This window comes from Periplaneta americana, chromosome 2 (assembly GCF_040183065.1).
Source record: "Periplaneta americana isolate PAMFEO1 chromosome 2, P.americana_PAMFEO1_priV1, whole genome shotgun sequence".
In the NCBI taxonomy this organism is placed as follows: Eukaryota; Metazoa; Arthropoda; class Insecta; order Blattodea; family Blattidae; genus Periplaneta; species Periplaneta americana.
This window is the reverse complement of record NC_091118.1, coordinates 164,379,097-164,401,758: the sequence shown is the minus strand read 5'-3', so window position 1 is coordinate 164,401,758 and position 22,662 is coordinate 164,379,097. Positions and strand designations below refer to the sequence as shown.

Here is a 22,662-nt window from a genome sequence, read left to right as displayed (position 1 = left end):
AGATTAAAGAATTCATAGTTCTCATGATTAAAATATAATTTCTGCAATAAATTTCTTCTTTTTCGCTTTATGAACAGGGGAAGCAATGCTTCCCTTGCCTTCCATGTGCAGCACGCCACTGGTAAAAACTGATATGACCATTAAGTTCACTCTCTGAATTTTGCTTTTATAAAAGCTGGCAAAGGAATAAGATACAGAAGTGAATTGAATATTGCAAGCCCAATTGGAAATGCAAATGCTATAGCAAGGTTTATGTCCATGTCCAACATTTCTGATAAAGCATCATTATTGTTGTCTCTCCCATATCTCTCTGTTACATATGCCATTCCATCTGCATAACGACACCCAAATGATGAAGATGCTGTGACTAAGGAGTCTTGAGTTTGTATAACTGGGACTGTACAGTTTGTCTTGGAGTCTCGTGGAAGTCCATTCAGATTAACCCAGTTGTTATTTCCAAACATCTGCAAGTTGAGAAATGCTCCAGCATAGCGAGACTGGGTAGCGTATGTAAGGTAAAGTAGCCAGTCTGATAGACTATGGAAGGACCTAATAGGAGAGAAAAGAGAGTTGCAATTAATAAATGCTTTACTTTATACATAATATATTCATGACTTTTTCATCATCATCATCATCATCATTTGATCACATGATCTTTCTAGTTCAATATTCTACCTATAAATTATTGGAGCTGAAATTAATTGCAATTATTTACATCATAATATTTAAAGTAGTGACTGGATTCTGTAGTCACAAGTTTTCTAGAACCTAGTTCTTTCTATCTTTTGAAGAAATCAACATAACATGCATACTTCTCCTAGTCTTAAAATAAAACATATTTCCTTTTGTAGGCTTGCTTTCTACAGTAGAGGAACTCAGCTTAATCACTGCAGATATATAATTTGGGTATTCTTCCACATCATTCTTTTTTTTAAGAGGCGAATATTTCTATAGTGAGTAAAAATTACATCCTGGTTGGAGCAGAATTAGTGTAAGCTACGACTTTTTAACGATTGGCACCAATTTTTAACAAGATAGAATGTTTCTGTGGTATTCCAAATGACATTTTGATCGAACTCATTGCTTAAACTTTGTCTTGGGTTTTGATCCATTTTTGCAGAAGTATAACAAAATAATTAACACTAATAAGTTATTAAGCTGTTCATATTTTACATTTGTTTTAGAGACGAAATTATCGAACATAATAACTGCAGCAGTACCTGTACACATTACAATAATATATATATTACCATAACTCTTTTTTTTCCGGGGATAGAATAAGATTAATATTGTTGTAACATAATCTTCATTATTCTTTTCAGAGAGCTAATACTTTTGACGAAGTGTTAAACTATTCTTTCATATATTTTATAAAGCACCTACAGCAGATATTTTCTTTCTAATTATAACACTTGATTATGTCTGCAATAGTTTCCTACCTATTGTGAACACCAGAATTACTTTTTTCCCATGGTGGTGTGGTTTCAAAATACCAGCTAGGCCATGGTTGCAGCTCAATCTTCAGCATCAAAGATACAGTGAAGAAAACAGTTTACAATGTTTACTGGCAAGACATTACAATACTAACGCACATTTACTATGTACTTTACATCTAGAAGGTTCAAGTGAATCTGTACTATAATGTATTCTACAAATTTTTAAACCCCTCTTCCTCATTCTCCTCATATTTACACCACTAACAAAATTTATCACATTTCGTTTACTCATGGTTTATATTGTAACCTCTTTTGAAAATATTTCTCAGTCATATGTTGTATACATCCATATCTGTGCTGCATGTAGGCAATCTTTTTACTGTATGAGATAATAATTCCTGTGTCGTTGCATTATTTCTTAAGATGAGCTAGAAGGATACATAATTTCACAGATCAAGGAATTCTTCTTACAATGGGGTGTATTTTGTCGACATCATTAGACAGTAGAACTGAATAAAAGAGCAAGCACTGACTTTTATACAGTTTAAGATAGTAATCTTTTTAGAAACTTCTCTGTTTTTTTATGATTACACATTAATACTGAAATGTTGCTAATTTGTTTTGTAGATGACAGCCATTACAATATAAAATACGATAAAATATTTGAAGTTGATCACCTGTTCTGAAATAATATTACTTACTGCAATACTTTTAATCTTGCTCAGGATAGGAACTGATGGTGGGCTTATGTGAGGGCTGCAGTGAACCTCCGGGTTCCTTAAAAGCCATTTCTAATTTGTATTGCAATACTTTTTCTGACACGTTTTTCGTGCTCTTAGTTTTAATGTGAGTGTGTAAATTGTAAGAAATATTATATATATATATATATATATATATATATATATATATATATTTTCTTTGCTATTTAACTTATCGAACCTACTAACCTTTGAAACATACCTTCTGATTTACATAGACGCTATTACTACTCAAGTTACTTTAATAATATGAAGAACATTTAAGAGAAGTTTCTTGAGTTCAATATTTTGCAAATAGGAAGTGCATGCAGTACTTAATTGAAGTATTTTACCTTAAGGAACCACTTCCTAGCATCAGATATATGATAGTCAAGTAGATGCTGACAATGGCAGATGTGAAAGAACTTCTAACTACCAACATCAGAGCAATAGTTTGTTGCTGTGCCAACAGATAACAGGCTAATTGCACTGCCCCAAAAAACAGCCAGTCTGTTGTAGCGTGAAGTCCAGTTAACCTGAAATGAAAGATAAATTATGTCTAGTAGAAAGAAGGTACTTTATTTATAGTTGTCCTTAAATGTGAGAGAATAAAACATTAGATTTAAAATCATTATTTTTATTTGAGTATTTATTAGAATATATTTGCATTTATTTTTATTCTCGGCACTGATGAAATAAATGACACCCGGTGACTGACTAAATTTGTTACTGTATTTTGTAGAAGTTATTTTCATTAGTAAACATTGATTGTATAGTACTCACAGAAATGTGATACGTGATGCAGCTCCAACACTTATGACAGCAAATGGTACAGCAAGAAACGAATAACTAAGTAGAAATAAGGGCCCACTGTAGAGACCTTCTTGTGCCTCTTGATAATACCTTGTTCGGAAGGCAGAAACTGTGACATAAAGTGATGTGTTTCTATTTAGTTACAGTCAAATAAATACACTATAATAATACTACTCACGAATTTAATACCTAAAAGTAAACAACTCAAAGATAAACTCTTTTGAAGCTAAATACTTATCTTACCGATACCATAACAAATATGACATATGCCTATAAAAGTGTACAAACGTCAATTACATATTGCAGATTCTCTTTACGAATCTAATTCTTCATTGCAGTTTGTATCTTATTTCTGGTACAGTATTTCTCATACCATGTAGACAAGTAACTAATATCCATGTAACTTTAAGCAGAACAATTTGTTATGTAAACCGTGAGTTCCATTAATTATACATTCGTTTATAAATGTTTGTAACTTAAATCGCCAGTCATGGTTTATGCACTGGTTAAAATATATCTTTGCATTATTTCTATGTGAAAATCGATGCATATTATTAATTTATATATATTCAAATACTAAAGTTGTTGTTGATCAGCTATCTGAAGACAGGCTGAAACCTCAGAAGTGACACCAATAAGGCATCACTCATGAGGCAACTAAGTCAGGAGATAATATGGTAGGATGGTCAGTTCCTTTCCCCCTCCATTACATACATCGCTGACTAGTTACACATTACACTAATCATACTTCAGATGCATACAAACAATTATTGTTCCTCCTCTGACACACATCGTCAAGTGAGATACATTACCTGATAATAGATGTATAAATCAGCCAAAACCTCAATCAGGGGGAATACTATAGTATATAAATCGTATTTATAAAGATAAGGCTGATGTTGAAGTCACCATATGCTTAAGTTGCTTTGCAGTATATTGTGTAAATTTTTGTATGATTTTGATTGTTGTCTTATTAGAATTTCATTTTTTTCGCAGCAATTTTTATTTTATTTATTTATCTAAACGATAACAGCTCCCTGTATTAACAGGCTGCCACAAAGACAGAGCATATTGTGCAATAGGCAGTTGGAAGTATAAATAATATACACATGTTTAAGTTGAAGGGAGTCTTACAACAACGACAAGAAATGACTGAATAAATAAGTAGGTACTAATTAATTAGTTGAAGATCATTGTTGACCGTAGAGATGGTTGCGGAGCATAAATATTGATCCTCTCAGAACTGCAAGAACGATGTCATCAATTGCCTTCCTCTGTAGGCCAAAACATTGCCAGGTCTGGAAGAAGAAACCGGGAATAGTTCTGCGCGCTCCAACCATAAAGCCTATTACTTCAATTTGTTGTAGACCATATTTGTCCATGAAATATGGAACGGTACATACATAGATTCTGAATGCTGTATATACTCGTATGTTTGTCTCTTATCGAAGTAATATCTATGTTATCATAGATGAAACCTCAGTTTCAGTATAAACCAAGAAACAGTCCGTGTTATATATAATAAATCCCGACAAAAACGTGATAAATCATTGAACAGCAATAATAATAATAATAATAATAATAATAATAATAATAATAATAATAATAATAATAGTAATAATAATAATAATAATAATAATAATAATAATAATAATTTATTTATTTAGAATATTAACGTGCAAAACAACAGCACAAGGCCAATTACAATAATAATAATAATAATAATAATAATAATAATAATAACAACAACAACAACAATAATAATAATAATAATTCATTCATTCATTTATTTTATTCCATAGATCTTACACGAGCAATGAAGCTTTAAGATGTGGAACAAGTCAACATTTTACAATATTACAATATTACAATTAATAATAATAATAATAATAATAATAATAATAATAATAATAATAATAATAATAATAATAATAATGTAAAGATATCATTCTATATGCCATGAAAGCAATTGAGGCTTTCTTTATCTCGGTACTAGAATGAGCTGATGTGGTCAACTCCATTCTCAGACCACCTTTTACCCCAGAAAAGACCCAGTACTCAATTTGATAGGAGGCTGGATGAACCTCGGGGCTTTTCTGGAATTTTTGACAATGAGAAAAATCCTTCATCATCCTGGATTGAACTCAGTACCTTCAAGTCCGCAGCAAGTTGTGGTGGCAGCAGCACCAGCAGCATTGGCGGTAGTGGTGATAATGATATTAAATATTAAATAAATTACCAAATTGTATGTTATAATTAACTTCACAAATTTATTTAAGTGCATACTGTACTTCCTAACATGATTTTCAGTGTGGGATTGGGAGTATATGAAAATTAACAGGTTCTTGTTTTTAAACTGTCTTAAAAAAGTCTGTGTTCATCTGTAACTTGAGTAGATCAAGATCAAAGAAATTTTAAAAGTTTGGTGCAAATCTTTACCATTTTTAAGAATTTAAAAAAAGTCCTTGAGGTTAGTAGTACATCTCATTATGTCTTACGTATGGTTGCACTAAATAGGTATTAGTTGGTAATTTTTCTCATCTCTTTCCTATTTTATTTCTATATTCTGTATAGAGATTATAAATTTACTTACATGTAGATGCTGTTACAATTATTGATACAAAATAGGCACCAGCTAGGCAGTTGAAAATCAATCCATTCCTTGTGATGAATGTTCTTTGGTAGTCCTCCATCCCACTGTAGAATATCCACAGCAATAAGTGAAAAATAGGCAGGGCCAACAGACGCAAGAAAATATGTGTTAAGCCCACAACACGAAAGTTGAAAGTTGCTGCTAGGTTCCTCCTGTAATAAGTTAATAAAAAAACAAATTAGAATATACAGTAAATTTAGGTAACTCATAAACTAACACTACTATCACGTTTAGTAACATTATTTTTTACTTCCACAGTATATTAAGTGTAGAAAATAATCTGGTGATGCTGCAAAGATTTAAGATTTTTACGAAAATGTAGAAAGATTTTGGGATACTATTTCTTTAAGTTTTTTCTTTCTTTTTTCTCTCAACTGTTGGACAGAATCGTTTTCTTTCAGAATTTACAAATTAACTTGTGTTACCTGGAAAATATGGAAATAAGTGGTCAGAATTCTTAATTGAAGAATAGTATCATTTCATTTAAGTATAAAGCAGATAAAATGCCATCAGCCACCTTATGTAATTCAATAATGACCTATTTTGAAAGTAAGTTGCAAATATTTTAATACACATTTTGTTAATAACAATTTTTCAATAATTACTGCATGAAATATTAATTGTTTTTAAAGGTGATACATTAGGATAGTTCTGATTTAAATTCGACTAGGTCGTTGTGAAATTTTACTTAAGTATTTTTTTATATTATTGTATATTATGGCATTTTCTTTTTTCTGAAAATTAACATAAGCACAACTAATACATGTATATGTATGTCACTAGGTTGCAGAGGGTTGGATGCGCAACACACAGCCTATCCTATCCAGTGGAATACGCAGAATTTTGTCAAGGTGGGGACATTATTAAAATTGTTTACAATTTATATTATGGGTATTTTAAATTTTGTTTATTATTATTGTCATTAAAAATATGAACTGACAAATGCACGAAATGTTAAACGTTTCACAATAAAGTCAGAACTAACTCAAACTAACCAATGGATGAATGCCACTCTTAAAATGAGCTTAACCCAGATAAGACTGACGTCCTATATATAGGACCCGGACGTTTCATTTTTTTAACATTGCTGTGTAAGATTTTCATAGTCGGCAATCATGATACCATAATCCTTATGTGTTATAAATTGCCTCCAATTTTTTTTCTTATATTTAGTCTGTCATAGTCAATGTTATTATCACATTTGTGTGAAACGTCCGGTGTCCTATATGCAGGACGTCAGTCTTATCTGGGTTAAAATCGACAATGCACAATATTTAACATTTGCACTGCAGAACTGTCAAAGCAAAGCAACCTTTTCAATATGTTTCACAACAAGTTTAATGTCATATTGTGTCAGCTTCATTTTGTTCCAAGGTTGGGGTACTAGGCAGTAGAGCTCTCTGTAATAAAATAGCATTGTTATAATTCGAATGTGCTGCAGGACCAAGCACAGGGATTATATTGAAGGGGTAGGAGGACTATGCCTTATGTTGATGTAGATTTTGTTGTTCTGACTGTGAAAAATTAGAGAAGGGAAAACGGTTATGGATAAAAAATATTCAAATCTAAACATGTATTTTTTTTTAAAGTTCAAGGGGGGTTCAAACCCGATAAACTCCCCTTGCATACGCTCCTACTCCTATCCAGATACCATCCTCACTTTCCCGTGGTGCAACCTGTTTTCACAAAAGATGCAAAAAGCAGTAGCTGCACAATGAGACAATCTTGTAATCGATTATTAACAGTACTATATTTATTCCTTATATGTGAAAAAATATTTTCGCTCTTAATTATTAAGAAGAAAATTAAAATGGTCAGAGAAGAGATAATAAAAGAGAAAAATATGAGTGTTCATCTAAAAATCAGGATAACTACACACTTGAATGTCAGTAACTAATAAAGAAACATAACGAAGTCGTCAATAGCACATTCTTACATGTAAAGTGTGAAAGCTACGGTGAATGCATTGGGCCTTCCAAATGCAGAGAGTGGGACCTTATTGTTGGCTAATGACGGAGTTGTTGATCCCCCAACAACTGTAGGGACTCCCATGTTATGCATTCCTACTGGATCCGTTGTAGAATCCATAATCTGTACTCCTCCTGGAGCCATCGTGGAAGTCTTTCGTCTGAAAGGACCACCTTCTAGTTTGAATTTTTCTACAAGAGCTGCAATCTGATGGTTTGATTCAATGAAACGTTCTCTTGATCGACGATCAACAGTTGATAGACATACTGTAAACAGAATTTTTTCTCATACAGGAACAGTAAAAATATGTCACTTGAAAATAAATTGTAATGTTGCATACCTCTATTGTTTACAATTTCAGTTAAGATTGTGTATGATACTGACGAGTGAAATTTATTAATATTAATTTATATCTTATACTTTATTCCTTCTTGATCATTAAAACTAAATTGTTTTTAGTATAAATATCTTTGACGTATTAATCTCCTGTATGTCAATTCTACATTGATTTATGAATATTCACGAAATCAGTGAAATCAGCCAAATATCATCTCATTAGCCATCACTAAATAACTTAGTAGTTGATACAGCATCGTTAAATAACCAAGTACAAAAGGAATTTCATTTTCTGCTTATAAATATTTATGAAAATACTTACAATAATACATGAGAGGGTTTTCTAACTCTGGACATGGAAATCCAATTGATCGAAAATAATCCAACATAAGCCTTGTACCGCCAGTATAAACAACATCTCCAAGACAGAGATAAGCAACACGGTCTAAGAATGGAAAGACATCTGACCGTGGTTTCTCCATAGTTAACACCACTGCTCTTCCATACTTTCGTGCATGGTTTGAAAGAATTGAAATAACAAGGTACGTATTTAAAGGATCCAGGTCCCATGTTGGCTCATCTAACAGCAGCACAACTGAAAATAAAAAGTTTTGACATTGTAATCTGTTGTACAGTTAGGTATTACAGGTCATAATGTTTGCATAAAACTATAATGCAACAGTGAACAGTTTCAGTACTACAGTACAGTTTAATTTGATGCAATACTTATTTTGTGATCTTTATATTTTTTGACTAATAATAAATTGAGAGTAGTATAGTAATTTCAGTCAGTTATAGTATTCCGAACTTAATTTAAATTCCTTGCTCAATTTCTTATAGAGGGTCTGGCAGAGAAACCGACGATTTTGAAGTAACACTTTTTTCTTTTAATTCAGTAGTGGGGGAGAGAACTGCTGTTACCACATTATGCCTTATAGTTTCCATGGAGCATTGGAGTGGTACACAACGTGAGTTTACTGTCAAAAGCTATTAAAAAAATTATAGTTTTGAGGTTGCTAGACGTGAATTTTGCCAAAATTTTAATTTAGTGTGCCATGACCTATACCCATCTTCTCATGTAGTCTAATTGACACAGTGTAGATCATTCGCCTACAGATCGAAAGGACCCTGGTTCAAACCTGAGTGCCCCCTAATTTTTATAATTAAATTAAATTCTTTAATTGTTTAATAATTTCGAAGAAACTGGTTCGATACTCAAGTAAAAGCCTCCAGGTGGGAAAAAAACCTGTCTGTATGCCAGAAAACATTGTTGCACTTGGGGTTGCTGTCGACATAAATCCAACTTGCTCAGCAGCACGGCATAATATTGTAGTGAATAGTGTACATTCAGCGAAATTGTAAGAATAATGCTACATTGAGACCTGTGTTATCACCCCTTCAAGATTCAGGTTGAGCATCAGTTAAACCCGCGAGTTAAGCCCAAAGGACATTCTGTGAATAAATGACAAACTGCATAGATGAAGAAGACGACCACTTTATTGACAGTACGTGGATGTCTAATGAGACGGATTTTCAGTTATGTGTTTCGTGGATAGGCAAAATTTTAGATATTGGTCGCAATAAATCCTGATGAATTACTTGGGAAACTATTGCATAATGAAAGAGTAGCTGTTTGGTGAGCAATGTCATAGGATAATAGGCCCCTTCTTTTTGAAGACGACAAGAGAAATGCGTTGACCATGATGTCAATCAAGTACGTGCATATGATTAAAACGTTCATAACCAATGAAGTAGCACACAATCCTCTGATTACCTGATTTCATCAGGATGGAGCTACTGTCCATTCTGCTGGGATCTCTATGAATGTCTTACAGCACCTTTTCTCACATCGAATCATATCCAATAGAGATGATATTATCTGGCTTGCAAGATCCTACGAACTGTCATTGTGAAACTACTCCTTGTAGGGATATTTTAGAATACCAAGTTCATCCGTAAGATATTGGAACTCTTAAGACAAACATTCGTCATGCATTCAACAACATACCCGAGAATATGCTGTGCAGCTCTATGCACGATATACATCGGAGATGCAAAGATGCCTATGCATGAATTGAGGTCATTTGGCGATGTTAGATACTGGTACATAAATAATGTTGTTGTTGTTTTCTAATGTCAGGCGTTTGACAATAAAGTCATTTGACCTCTTGCATTCCAATATACATAAATAATGTTGAACTACGTTCTTTGAATCTTGTACACAATCATTTTTTAATAAATATTTAAATGCTCATAATCATGTATTTATAATTGCTGTTTCCTTGCCAGATCATATAAATATGAAGTTCGGTGTTTGTAAGTCATTATACAATTTATTATATTAACCTATTAATTAATGCTGAAATACATAATTTTTTAAATTAATACATAGGGCCTAATGGAGAAAATACCAATAGATATTTTTCTTATACAGGTACCTGGATCTCTTACAAGCTGCACGCCAATCATAAGTCTTCGATATTCACTTTGTGTGAGGTCACCAACTGCTCTATTTGCCACCTGGGTCAATGCCAAATCAGCCATGACTTGCTTCATTCTTGATCTTTTCACATACCGTGATACCTGTATTGGAATTTGATTATTTTAGAGGTCATTTTGGGCGCTTGTTGTTACAATGAAGAAACATTACTGAGCTTTAATAAGCATGTATTATTGCCATTCAATTTTTATTAATTAAATAATTCAACATTCCTAGCCTACCTCCAGAGGTTATTAAGTTTTAGAGAAATTATGTATCTTTATGTACTGGTATTGGCAGATAGTAAAGGTCTTAGCTTACAAAATAGGAAGAAAGAAGAATAAAATTGTCGGGATAATTTAATTGTCCTACAAGAAGTAAGGAAAAGCACAGAAACTTCTAAACAGTGTAGTTCTTGGCTATCCAATCCCATACATCCAGAGTAATCACTCACTAGTATCCCACAATAAAACCGTTTACATATTAATATGTAGTATTTCCCCTGTAAATTGTATTGTCATTTTAATTATTACGATACTGGAACATGAAACATTTAAAAAACTAAATAATTTAATTTACAATTGATTTCAGTTATTCCTAAATGCTTAAACTGTATCTTGATCTGAATGCCTGAGACATTGGCTACTACAATTTTTTTCGGTAATGAACTCCTGGAATATAACTCCACCAACGAAAACTTTATCATCTTATTAAATGGTAATAAATTATCTCATTTCATTGTATACAAAATGCAAAATACAGTATCCTTATGCCAGGTTATGGCCTATGTTCATAACACCACTGTCTGGATCCCATCGTCACCTGTGATCACTCTGTGCAAGAGAGTTGGATCTTGGTGTTTCCTTTATGACCCGCAGCCAAAGCGGCAGTCTTCAATGAGTAAAATCTCCCGGCTCACCAAGCAAAAGAGATTCCATGCCGACTGATCAAAGGGGAAAGTAATGCTTGAAGTGTTCTTCGATATCCAGAGTCTCGTACATTTCGACTTTATTCCTGAGGTCGAACTGTCAGCAAGGAGACATATGTTGTAATTCTTCGGCGTCTTCGTGATGCAGTTCGACGAAGAAGACCCAACTTGTGGCAAAGACAGAATTGGATTCTCCATCATGACAATACCCCAGCACATCGGTCACTCTTGGTGAGCGAATTCCTCGCACAACACAAAATACCTGTCCATCCATAGTCACCATATTTTCCAGATCTTGCTCCAGCAGATTTATACTAATTTCCAAAGGTCAAATCCCTATTCAAGGAACGGCGGTTTTCGGCAGCCAAAGAGGTGAACATTCATGCAACAAGTGCCCTGTGGGAAGTGACCAAAGATGGGCTGCAGGAATGTTTAGAGAAGTAGTATGGACGCTGGCAGAAGTGTGCTACTGCCCAGGGGGCGTACTTTGAAGGCCGTGTTATGTAAATTGTTATATGCCATCTACAAAAAAAAAAGGTATCTACACATGTTCGCACTGAGTCTATACGCCTGGAGAGTAGGTCTCATACTACACGGACAAGGCAGAGAAGTTGCCTATAGAGCATGGCGTTGCCACCCGAAGTTCCGTTACTTTCTGACTCTACTAATATTAGTAATCATTAACACTAACTTTATGGCATGGCGACTCAAGAAATCTACTACACTGATTCGCTAATTTCAAAACTTGTGTAGATGCCTTTCGCATAACACAAATTTTATGATGTGGCGCCTCAAGAATTCTGTTGCACTGATTCGCTAATTTTAAAACTTGCTCAGGCGTAATGCTAGCAGTTTGCTAGAGGAGGAAATTTTCGTGCGTTCATGAAACTTGAGTCCAGTTACATATTATAGATTCTATTCCAATTTCAACTTAAGAATATGAATGAGCATTACTGTGATTAACGATATCTGCACTAAGAAAAGGAATACTCTTCCAGTAAAGAGTTCCTAGACTTTTGTTCCTACTAAGTATTGGGCTACCAATGTCAGTGTTTAATTTCTTGCCTTATATGCAATTGTGGCTGCGATCTGGAAGGAGGAGGTCTGCAGAGGCGACTGCATGACAAAGAAGTAACTTTGGAAAAGAAGTGCAATACGAGTCTATACAGAGTCTAGTCTGACCAAGGACATTTCAACAGTACCCCCTAAAATTTGTTTCCAACTGCAGCACTGATTTTATATAATACAAAAAATTACAAAGAAAATCATCTGACATGGTGGAATACCTAAAAGTCTATTTCTGAAAACCATCTGACGTTTCTTACAGTGAATCTTCAATGTGTCTGTTTGAGTTCAAATAAAGACCCGTTAATTTTTACTGGAATGATTGTTATATGTCGTGGACATGGTTCAGCATCTGGATAGCCCAACTGATAGAGTAACTGTTGTGTAGACACTAGCCTACTTAATACTGGTCAATAAAAGGGGAATGAAGTCGTAGTAAATAACATTGAAAATAAGTTTAATACAAGCCTTTGAACCAATTGTAAGATGTGCAGCATAGTGCAGCGTTTGTTCTACAGTCAGACCAGGCAGGAGATCGCACTTGTGAGTGACATAGCCGCAGTTCTGTTGAAAGAGTCGCAAGGACATGGGAGCACCATTCAGCAGGATTTGACCTCTTGTAGGCCCTTGAGCACGACGAGATATCACTTCCAGCAACGCCCTCTTTCCACTGCCTAGAATTAGTTATTAAATAAATCATTTTCATTATTAACTTTCAATTTTGAGTATTATAGCATACCGGTACATACTTTTTACAGAATTTCTAACGTGGCAGAGCATCAATTGTTTGTTCAGTATGGCCTATATGAATTATAAGAAGAATGAAGAAATTAAACTTGTGGGCACAATATAACGATTGAAGAGTGTGGAGTGTGATTCCAAAACTCACTCAGTCCATTTGGCCATTTTTAAGAGTTATACATATGAACCGTTCAGAGCAGAAATGGTGGAAGTCAAAAATGGATTTTTTTAGTAGGTCATTTTACGACGCTTTATCAACAGCTTAGGTTATTTAGCGTCTGAATGAGATGAAGGTGATAATGCTGGTGAAATGAGTCCGGGGTCCAGCACCGAAAGTTACCCACCATTTGCTCATATTGGGTTGAGGGAAAACCCCGGAAAAAACCTCAACCAGGTACCTTGCCCCGACCGGGAATCGGACCCGGGCCACCTGGTTTCGCGGCCAGACGTGCTAACCGTTACTCCACAGGTGTGGACTCAAAAATGGATAATGAGGGTTAAAGTAAATATTCTGTAAAATACAGTGCAAAGTAGCAATCAATATTAAATTTATTTAAACTATTAGTAGTCAGTGGATAGCACGATGGACATTTTAACTGCCATTTTGCGCTGTATTTTACAGAATGTTTACTTTAAACCTCATTACCCAATTTTGACTTACACCACTTTTGCTCTGAACGGCTCATATATATGATTATGTTTGAGACCTCTATCATTATATTTTCAGCTTTTCTTCCAAAACAACGCCAATCCTTGTCTAAAAGGTTGTGTTATTGTGCATGCCACTTGAAAACTCTCCCACTCCGTAGACCAGCGGTTAAAAGAACCAGCTCAGTCCTTTCATAAGAATGGACTGAACACGTTTTAGGGTTACACTCTTCAATTGTTGGTGCTAGTAAACTTCACAGTTTATGAGTTAGTAAGTTAACATGTGGATTACACTTCTGTTTTAGTTTCTGAGAGACTCAGACAATTTCGGAAATGTCATCAACTGATATAGCCTACTTATGCAGATGATTAACGCGTTCATTATTCTCCATAGATCCTAATAACTAACAGATTAGTCTAAATATCCACAAGTCTGTACCTAATTAGAAAGTGTTTCACACATCTTTAACAGCAAGAATAAAACATATTTAGAAAATTAATGACGTTAATGCGAACATAAATGTAACTTACATCATGTAAGCCTATACAGCACAACATAAGTGGGCTGGAAATGAAACTTCTCCCATAAAAAATAAAGTAGTTACCTACATTATATTAGCTAGAAAATAAAATAAGAGACATAATGGGAGTTAATGATGCAAAATAATTGATTAAATGACGATCTTACTCGTGTTAATAATGTAAGCCACACATGCTTACATAATTAACACGAGTAAGATCGCCATTTAATCAATTATTTATATTCAAGTGTTAAAAGTAGTGTACGAAAGATTCAACATGAATTAATGATGCTGTTCTAACCAGATAAACCTTTTACCATCTCATTTTCAAATTTTATACACAGGCCTGATTTACATACAGAAAAGTGACTGAATAAAAGACGTTCTCAGATGTAAAGTCCCTTTAATGAGGCACGTTATCAGCACAAAGTTTTAAAGAAGTTTGTTGATAGAAAGCGCAGGAAGCATATTTTCCAAAATTCTGCCTATTTTTTTTTAACAAAATTTCGCTTCAATCTGATAACTTCACATGAAACTAGCTAGATGCAATTAATTTGTAGAAAACAATACAGAAATATGAACACATCCATGTTGGTGACTTAAAAAAAATTTTACATTCGAAAATCAATCAAGAATATTTAATCTTAAACTTGTCCAACAAAATTAGAGGTACAGTATTCTCATATTCATGAAAATGATTTGTTAATATATGACATTTCGTTAATTTTTCAATATTAGTCTCCATGTTTCTTAATTTTGAAAATGTATACCTTCAGTCCTAATAATGTGTGGTTGAAAAAGAAAAAAAAATATAGGATTACATGTATACATGTTTACCTTTCGAACCCAAGATTGCAAGGACTTCGCCACCGTGGACTTCTAAGGAAACATCTTTGAGGATTATCCCAGTTTTCACGCTTCCCATCAGTCTTTGGAAGCATGTTCCAGGCTCCACCTTAAGAACAGTGACATATTAAACGTACCGGTAAATTGAAACACAAAAATTACGAATTTTAAGGCGCGATTTCGACAAGTAATAAGGGCTACAACAATTTAACTGTACTGGTAATTGTAATACGATATTTGCGTAAATTAATATTTTAAGTAAATTTACGATAGTTTAAGTACGAATATTGTGGGTAGGATAAAATTAGATATGAACTTCATATGAATTCATTTTTAGGTAACTTAAATTATGTATGGATACTGTCGGATAAGGTAATATTAGATACACACTTCACATGAATTCATATTTTAAGTGATTTATCATAGTTTACAAATGGGTATTGTCGGATGAGATAACATTAAATTTTTTTTAAGTTACTTTAATAAATTCTAAATACTTATTATTTCTGTAGAATACATCAAAGCCAGTGTGATATTTTCAGTCTAAGGTGTGTTGATTATGACATTTAAATAATGGATGTGACACGACATACTTACATTAACTACTTAAAATATTTATACTTTAATCACTCATTTATTTTTGGTTTCGAATAGACAGTAGCTTCATTAGCACAGCGAATACGAAGCTGATAATTTGGCATTGAATTTTTTTTTTAGATCTACATTCTTTACAAAGTTTAAGATGCGCATATACACATACACTCATTATTGTCGCTATGGCCTTCGAAAGCGGGAAGCTCTCTTATTAGAATGGTCCTTAAATTTATGACATTTCTTATGCTATTTCTTTTTAATTTTCCGCCCTTTATTATATTTAAAACTGACATTAACTTGCAGAAAGAAAGAAACAATTTGAAATGTCAACAAGTTAATGAGTTCTGATGTACCAAGAGATTAATGCAGAGGGCCTGAATTTTTTTATACGCCACTGTACATATTAGCGATATTTATTTAAAATTACTGAATAATAACTTCAATTGAAGTACATTTCGTTTAGCGTCAAAATCGGACTTCATTACCTATTTTTATCTTATTGTGTCAATTGTTATTTGTAGATTTGTGTCCTTTTAATCTATCACGTCCATATGTAATCTCATATAAAATAACACATACATAGACCGTGTTACTTTTAAAGATTGTTATACACGTAATTTGATTTAAATCGTAAATGTCTAGGCCTACTATATGCTTCCAAATCACTAAGGTATGTAGCTTAGAAGAAATACAAGGATTAACAAATAAACTCGTGTACTAAGGCAAGGAAATATCTGTGAACATACAGTTATTGTAAATACATGAGAAATGTTATTTATTCTCTCATTCCGAACATTCCTAACTTACCTGTCCTGTGTGAAAGACGTTGCATAGCTCCAAGGAGTATTCATTTCCAATCATAATTGATACGAATGGATAAAAAAACCGTATATATCAGAGATGTGGTTCATAAATTTTCTGTCCTTAATTAACACTGTTGAAAGCGTTTGTATAGAAATACAAACACTACCCGTAGCATTCTGTATGAAAACTGACAGGATGGAACGTCTCTCTCCGAGACCCGTTCCATCTGAGAACTTCATTGTCGAGATATTTCATCCTCCATGTTGTTTCGAAGTGTGTTGCTGGTTGCATATTCCGGTCGTTGCCCTCACTACGAAATAATGTTTACGATAGTCACGGATTTGATCACCAGTTTTATAAATTATAGTTAGGCCTACAGAAATTAGGTGTGCACGCCTGTAGGCCTATATAATTGGTCGTTGAAGAGATATTAAAAATTATTCTTGTAACGTCCTTCTTCACGTTATGGCATGGCCACAGGACTATTCTGATTTTAGTCTTGTTAGTTTTTTCTTTAGGCCTATATTATAACTATATTATATAACTATATTAATATATTATATCACAATCATCTTTATTAAATGATTGAGAAATGTGATCCCAAACTAGCTCAGTCCATTTAGCCATTTTCATGATTTACACACACACACACACACACACAAACACACACACACACACACACACACACACACACACACACACACACACACACATATATATATATATATATAATTATGTTTCAGACCTATATCATTACATTTTAAGCGAGTTTTCTACCAAAACAACGCCAATCCTTGTCTAAAAGCTTGTGTTATTGCATGTCACTTGAAAACTCGCTCAGTCCATAGACCGGTGGATAAAAAAACTAGCCCAGTCCTTTCATAAAAATGGACTTACGCGTTTTGGGATCATACTATTCTATTAGGTTTGTGTTTAAAATAAGCCAGAACTGTAACAACTTTATTCTGGACTCACAATTTAAGATGAACAGTAGGCCTACTGTATTAATGTTGTGTGGAACTCACGGTTATTGGTTCAAATTCCGTCTACATACTGGATATTGGCCTGTTGTCAATTTGATGTCTGAAATGAAGGCCTGGAATCAGGCCGAGCTCACATCACGGCGATTCATTCATGTGTCCAACTGAAAATGTGTGAGATTTTTAAAAAAGAAAAATAAAAACTCGCTTATTATTTAAGCAAGGACTCTCCGAATGTTCTAAATACCATAATATGAAATAAAAGTTGTGACGACACAATTGTTAATGGTGTTGATACATGTAGAACTCACATACCTTGCATTTGAATTCCGCCTGTAGGATGGATAACTTACTTGTTTAAAATCGCTCTACTGTCTTGTAGTGTCACAGTTGAGAGTCAGTATCGTTCATCATAGATTACCTGATATTCATCTTAAGGTTGGGGAAAACCTCGAAAAAAACTCAACCAGGTAATCAGCCTAAGCGGGGATGAAACCCTTCCCCGAGCGCAACTTCAGACCGGCAGACAAGCGACTTAACCGACTAAGCCACGCCGCGGAGCGCCGGTGGTTAAATTATTGTATTAAATTGTGTAATTGCATTGAATTTTTGTTATATTGTTTATTAGTATAAAACTATACTAACATGAGCTTGCTCAGTCAAGTGTGCGCTGTGTTTATTCTGTGACTATTAATTTTGTATTATAGTGTGTAGCAATAAAATACAATAAAAATTCAATATCTAATATATATATATATATATAAAAATGACGAATGTTGATGTACTTGAAAGGAAATATAAAATAATTAGCTATAAAATGACTTTGATAGGTTTTATAAAAAGGATATCTACATAAAAATTAATCAAATTTAACAAAGAATGTATTGTCTAATCATATTTTGATTACTTTCTGCAGCTGAAAAAGTTAACAGCTGTGAAGTTTTCACTTTGGTGACAGTCTCCGTGACACGTATTTTCCTCGACAGATATGTTGTGCAATGAAATGTTTAGCCTATCGACTGCCACTTATATCCCACGCATTACAAAATAATATCGTTACCTCTAGTGAAAAAAAATCATTGCCAAATTCATTAGCAAGCTGCTGCAAATGACTTGCTTAAGACGAGAAGGCTATACTTTTGACATTTTTCACTATGATTATTTACAAACATTTAAGCTAATGAAATAGGTAAAGAATTATCTATAAAATTTGCAGGAGCTTGTGAATGACTGTGAAATCATCGTATCCAAGAAAATGAGTGTCACGCACGTACATGACATACATTTTCGTATACACTTCACGTATTTCACAATAATTAGATCCTTTAAACGTGTTGAAAATATTAACGTTTAGGTACAGATTATGTTCTTCCTCTGATTGAGTTTCTGGCAGATATATAGGCTACATCTATCATATAGGCAGTACATCTCACTCGACGATTTGTGTCAGAGAAAGAACAACTTTTTGTTTGTAGATGTAGTAGATGAACAGTGAAATATGACTATGTAGTGAGCGACATATGCAATGGAGGGAGAAAGGAACTGGTCACCCTATCCCAATATCTCCTGGCTTAGTTTCATCACGAGTGATACCCTATTGGTGTCACTCATGAGGTTCCAACCTATCTTCGGGCATTTGACTAAATAATAACAGTTAATTTTCTTGAACTATCATTCAAAAGACAATACAATTATTCGAAGTGAAATCATCTACTATGCACCGAAATAAGAAAGCAACTTATGTTTTCTGGATCTCACACAAGATATACTCGTATGTTTTATAATCTTCAAAGTAAGAAATTTGACTTCATTAGAAATTGTAGGGTTTAATAAATGTATATATCTAATTTTTGCATAAAATCCCCTGAAATATTTATTCGTATATTGTGATCACATCTAATATTATATTTTTTGTGCGAGATCGTGCGTATTTGCTTGGTTTCCACACAAAACTAATCCACGGAAAGTCTAAAATTCCACATTCAGTGTTCCCAACCTAGCACACATAACAATTTCCCTCTTCTTACCGTTTAAGTGACATATTGATTTTACTGCTTTAGGCTTTTAACATATTATTTTTAGAGACGTTCAATATAGTAATAATTATAAATTGGAAACTTACCATTGCAATTTCACCTAAATTGCACTGTTAATTATTGTTTTTAAATATTTGCAAAAATTAAGTAAACTCTACAACTTCACTAAAGTTACTGCATTCGTGGTGCAAGTAACATTAAGGAAGCCGTGAAAAAGTCAACAAGATTTCAGACTCATCATAGACTGGGGGAAAAAAAGACAGACGTATATCACGGCCTGCTGGAGTATAGTAAACACAGAAAACATTTTAAAGCAACAATGTTGAAGATAGATATTTTAGTTTTGCAAATTTGCCGTCATTGAACAGAAACCAAGATGGAGATTTCATTGCAAATAATTAGAAATTTCTCTTTCAGGTATGTAATAAACGATCTTCGCACAAAATAATGTACGATACACGAGTGGTATGTTTTCTTTAAATTCTCGGAAATTAAAAAAGCTCAACTACGTTTCGCTTTTTCGAACTTTTCCTCGAACATGAAAACTTCAACATGCCGCTCTTGTAACGCATATTACTATTATCTACTGTACAAAAAAATCAGAATTTGAAACTGTTATGAATGTGAATATATACTAGTGGCTTGTAATGAAATTCTAAGCATAATCCTATTCTTCTTAGGTATAAGTAATGCTATTGAAATTTTGCTGACTGTGCTTTTATGAAATCCAACCTCACGTAAGAGAGGAGTTTGGAACTGGTGACTGCTAGTCCTTTACGTAAGGAACTCTTTCCTATCTGTACAGTCTTCTGGAGAAGAGAGTTTAAACTAAAATCTTAATTAAATCTAAAAAAAGGACTGTAACGTTATATGTAATAATTCTTGTAAAAAAATTTATTTTTTCTTAATATGAGCTACGCCACTTCATTTGGAATTTATTAAACGTAATACAAAAAAAATCTCAAATAAAATTACCCGGTTTAAGTGGAAAGCTATTTTGTATTTTTGATTTTAAACGAAAATAGAAAACTCAGAAAACTAACCAGGTAAGAGGAATCTTGTTATTTGCAGAGAAGACAAAATTCTAAGGACAATGCTACACAATTAGGATACCAAAATCACTTTTCCTTTTTCATGAAAAAGGCGTAAATTTCTGGGGAAAATATCTAAATAGCTTTTTTTTATCATCACATTACTTTCCCTTTATACTCTGAAAAATGAGAAATGGAAAAAAAAAAAATAATTTCACAAAATTTAGGAAGTGCTATTGACCAAAAATTGAAAACGATATAGGCTAAAATATAACAGTTAAGTCGAAACTATTAGGCGTATAGACCTACTAAGATAATTTACCAACAGTTTCAATTTAAGGGATTAGGTACAGTTTACAACAATAAAATTTTGGAAATATTCAACATTTTTTCCCTCCATTACTATATCTTGTACAAAAATGAAAAATTAGTATGTGTAAAACACTGTCCTTCTGCTACATGAAAAAAATATTTTTACGATTAAACAATTATTTACATTTCTTTTTTTTCTTTTCGCAATTCAGTTCGCTGTGCATTGATGAAGCGTTTCCCACATAACTCAAAAACTATCCAACATTCTGTGATGAAATTTGTTGTGTGTATTTATGCATGTCATATCTACAATATGATGCAAGATCATTTCTCTACCTTTGATAGATTGTCTGATAAAAAATAGATTCATTTAAAAAAATGGTCAAATAGCAATATTTTCTTCTAACACAAATTAAAAAAATTATTATTTGTTAAGGAACGTAGTTGAAAGAGCATGATGTTGTGAACATGAGTTTCAGCAATAAAATAAAAGAGAGAGAACGTGAAAAAGTTAACAAGTTTCTGAGTTAAGAGGGAAATGCTTCATCACTGAACAGTGCACTGCCACCATTGTGAATTTTGAAAAAAAAAAAAAAATATATATATATATATATATAATTTTTTTTAAATCGTAAAAATATTTTTTTCATGTAGTAGATTTTTTTAAATTTTAGTTGGTTATTTTACGACGTTTTATCAACATCTTAGGTTATTTAGCGTCTGAATGAGATGAAGGTGACAATGCCGGTGAAATGAGTCCGGGGTCCAGCACCGAAAGTTACCTAGCATTTGCACATATTGGATTGAGGGAAAACCCCGGAAAAAACCTCAACGAGGTAACTTGCCCCGACCGGGAATTGAACCCGGGCCACCTGGTTTCACACCTAGACGCGTTAACCGTTACGCCACACGTGTGGACCATATAGTATAAGGACAATGTTTTACACATACCAATTTTCATTATTGTACAAGATACAGTAATGGAGAAAAAAGTGTTGAATAGTTCCAAAAATTTTACTGCTGTAAGTTGTACCTAACCCCTTAACACTAGAAAGTTTTTAAGCCTACTACGAATGTATTACTAAATCTTAAGTGACAATATAAAACTTAAAAATAGGAAAAATATCTAATTAACTCTTTATTTACACTTCTTACAAATAGGATACTATGATCAAGACGAAGTAACAAGCTAGAATCATATATAAATTATCAAATACAATAAGCCATAGCCCCATCATTTAAATGCACGCCTTGCTCAAAGCTTCTGTAGCAGTAACATTTCACTTTTTTTTAATATCAATCTTTGTCATACAGCTTGCACGAAACTACATATCGAACCTTACGGACCGTGGCTCTTCACGCTTCTGGGATATAATCAAAAGTTAAACATAGGTAAGCGGCTGTTGGAAGCACACACGTTGTACAACTTTACTTTCGTTTCGGTTTTACGATGTATTCTTACACAACACGGCCCACAAATTTCTCTTCCGCACTAATGTCACGCGTTGTTTGAATACACACACGTTTGAGTGCCTTCCCACTTGCGGCAAGAGTGGGTACGAGTCCGAGGTTCAATGCAACCCAGCCGCCTGTGTCCTCATGTTTTGAGCCAATGAGTCCGAATACAGTATTCGATACTTGTTGTGAAATTCTTCCTCAAATAGTTTGAAGGAAAGTTAGTAAAATAATGTGAACAACATTGAATTCTATGAAAGCCCTCCATTTATACAGAAA

The 22,662-nt window shown here is 33.5% G+C and overlaps 1 protein-coding gene across 2 annotated transcripts; it reads right to left on the bottom strand.

The window, feature by feature from the left end:
- LOC138694760 (ATP-binding cassette sub-family G member 5) lies at positions 1-18,477 on the bottom strand. Of its 2 annotated transcripts, none has more exons than XM_069818785.1 (10): positions 18,457-18,477; positions 15,163-15,280; positions 12,884-13,089; positions 10,382-10,526; positions 8,266-8,538; positions 7,576-7,873; positions 5,580-5,791; positions 2,957-3,095; positions 2,527-2,709; positions 1-549 (listed from the first exon to the last, which is right to left on the bottom strand). In XM_069818785.1, exons 2-10 carry the CDS (start codon positions 15,248-15,250, stop codon positions 147-149), a joined length of 1,947 nt encoding a protein of 648 aa, XP_069674886.1. In that variant the 5' UTR covers positions 15,251-15,280; positions 18,457-18,477; the 3' UTR covers positions 1-146. The 2 variants fall into 2 exon arrangements, with proteins under 2 accessions (XP_069674886.1, XP_069674885.1); XM_069818784.1 differs by lacking the exon at positions 18,457-18,477 and adding an exon at positions 16,573-16,781.
- Between the last annotated feature and the right edge of the window lie 4,185 nt (positions 18,478-22,662).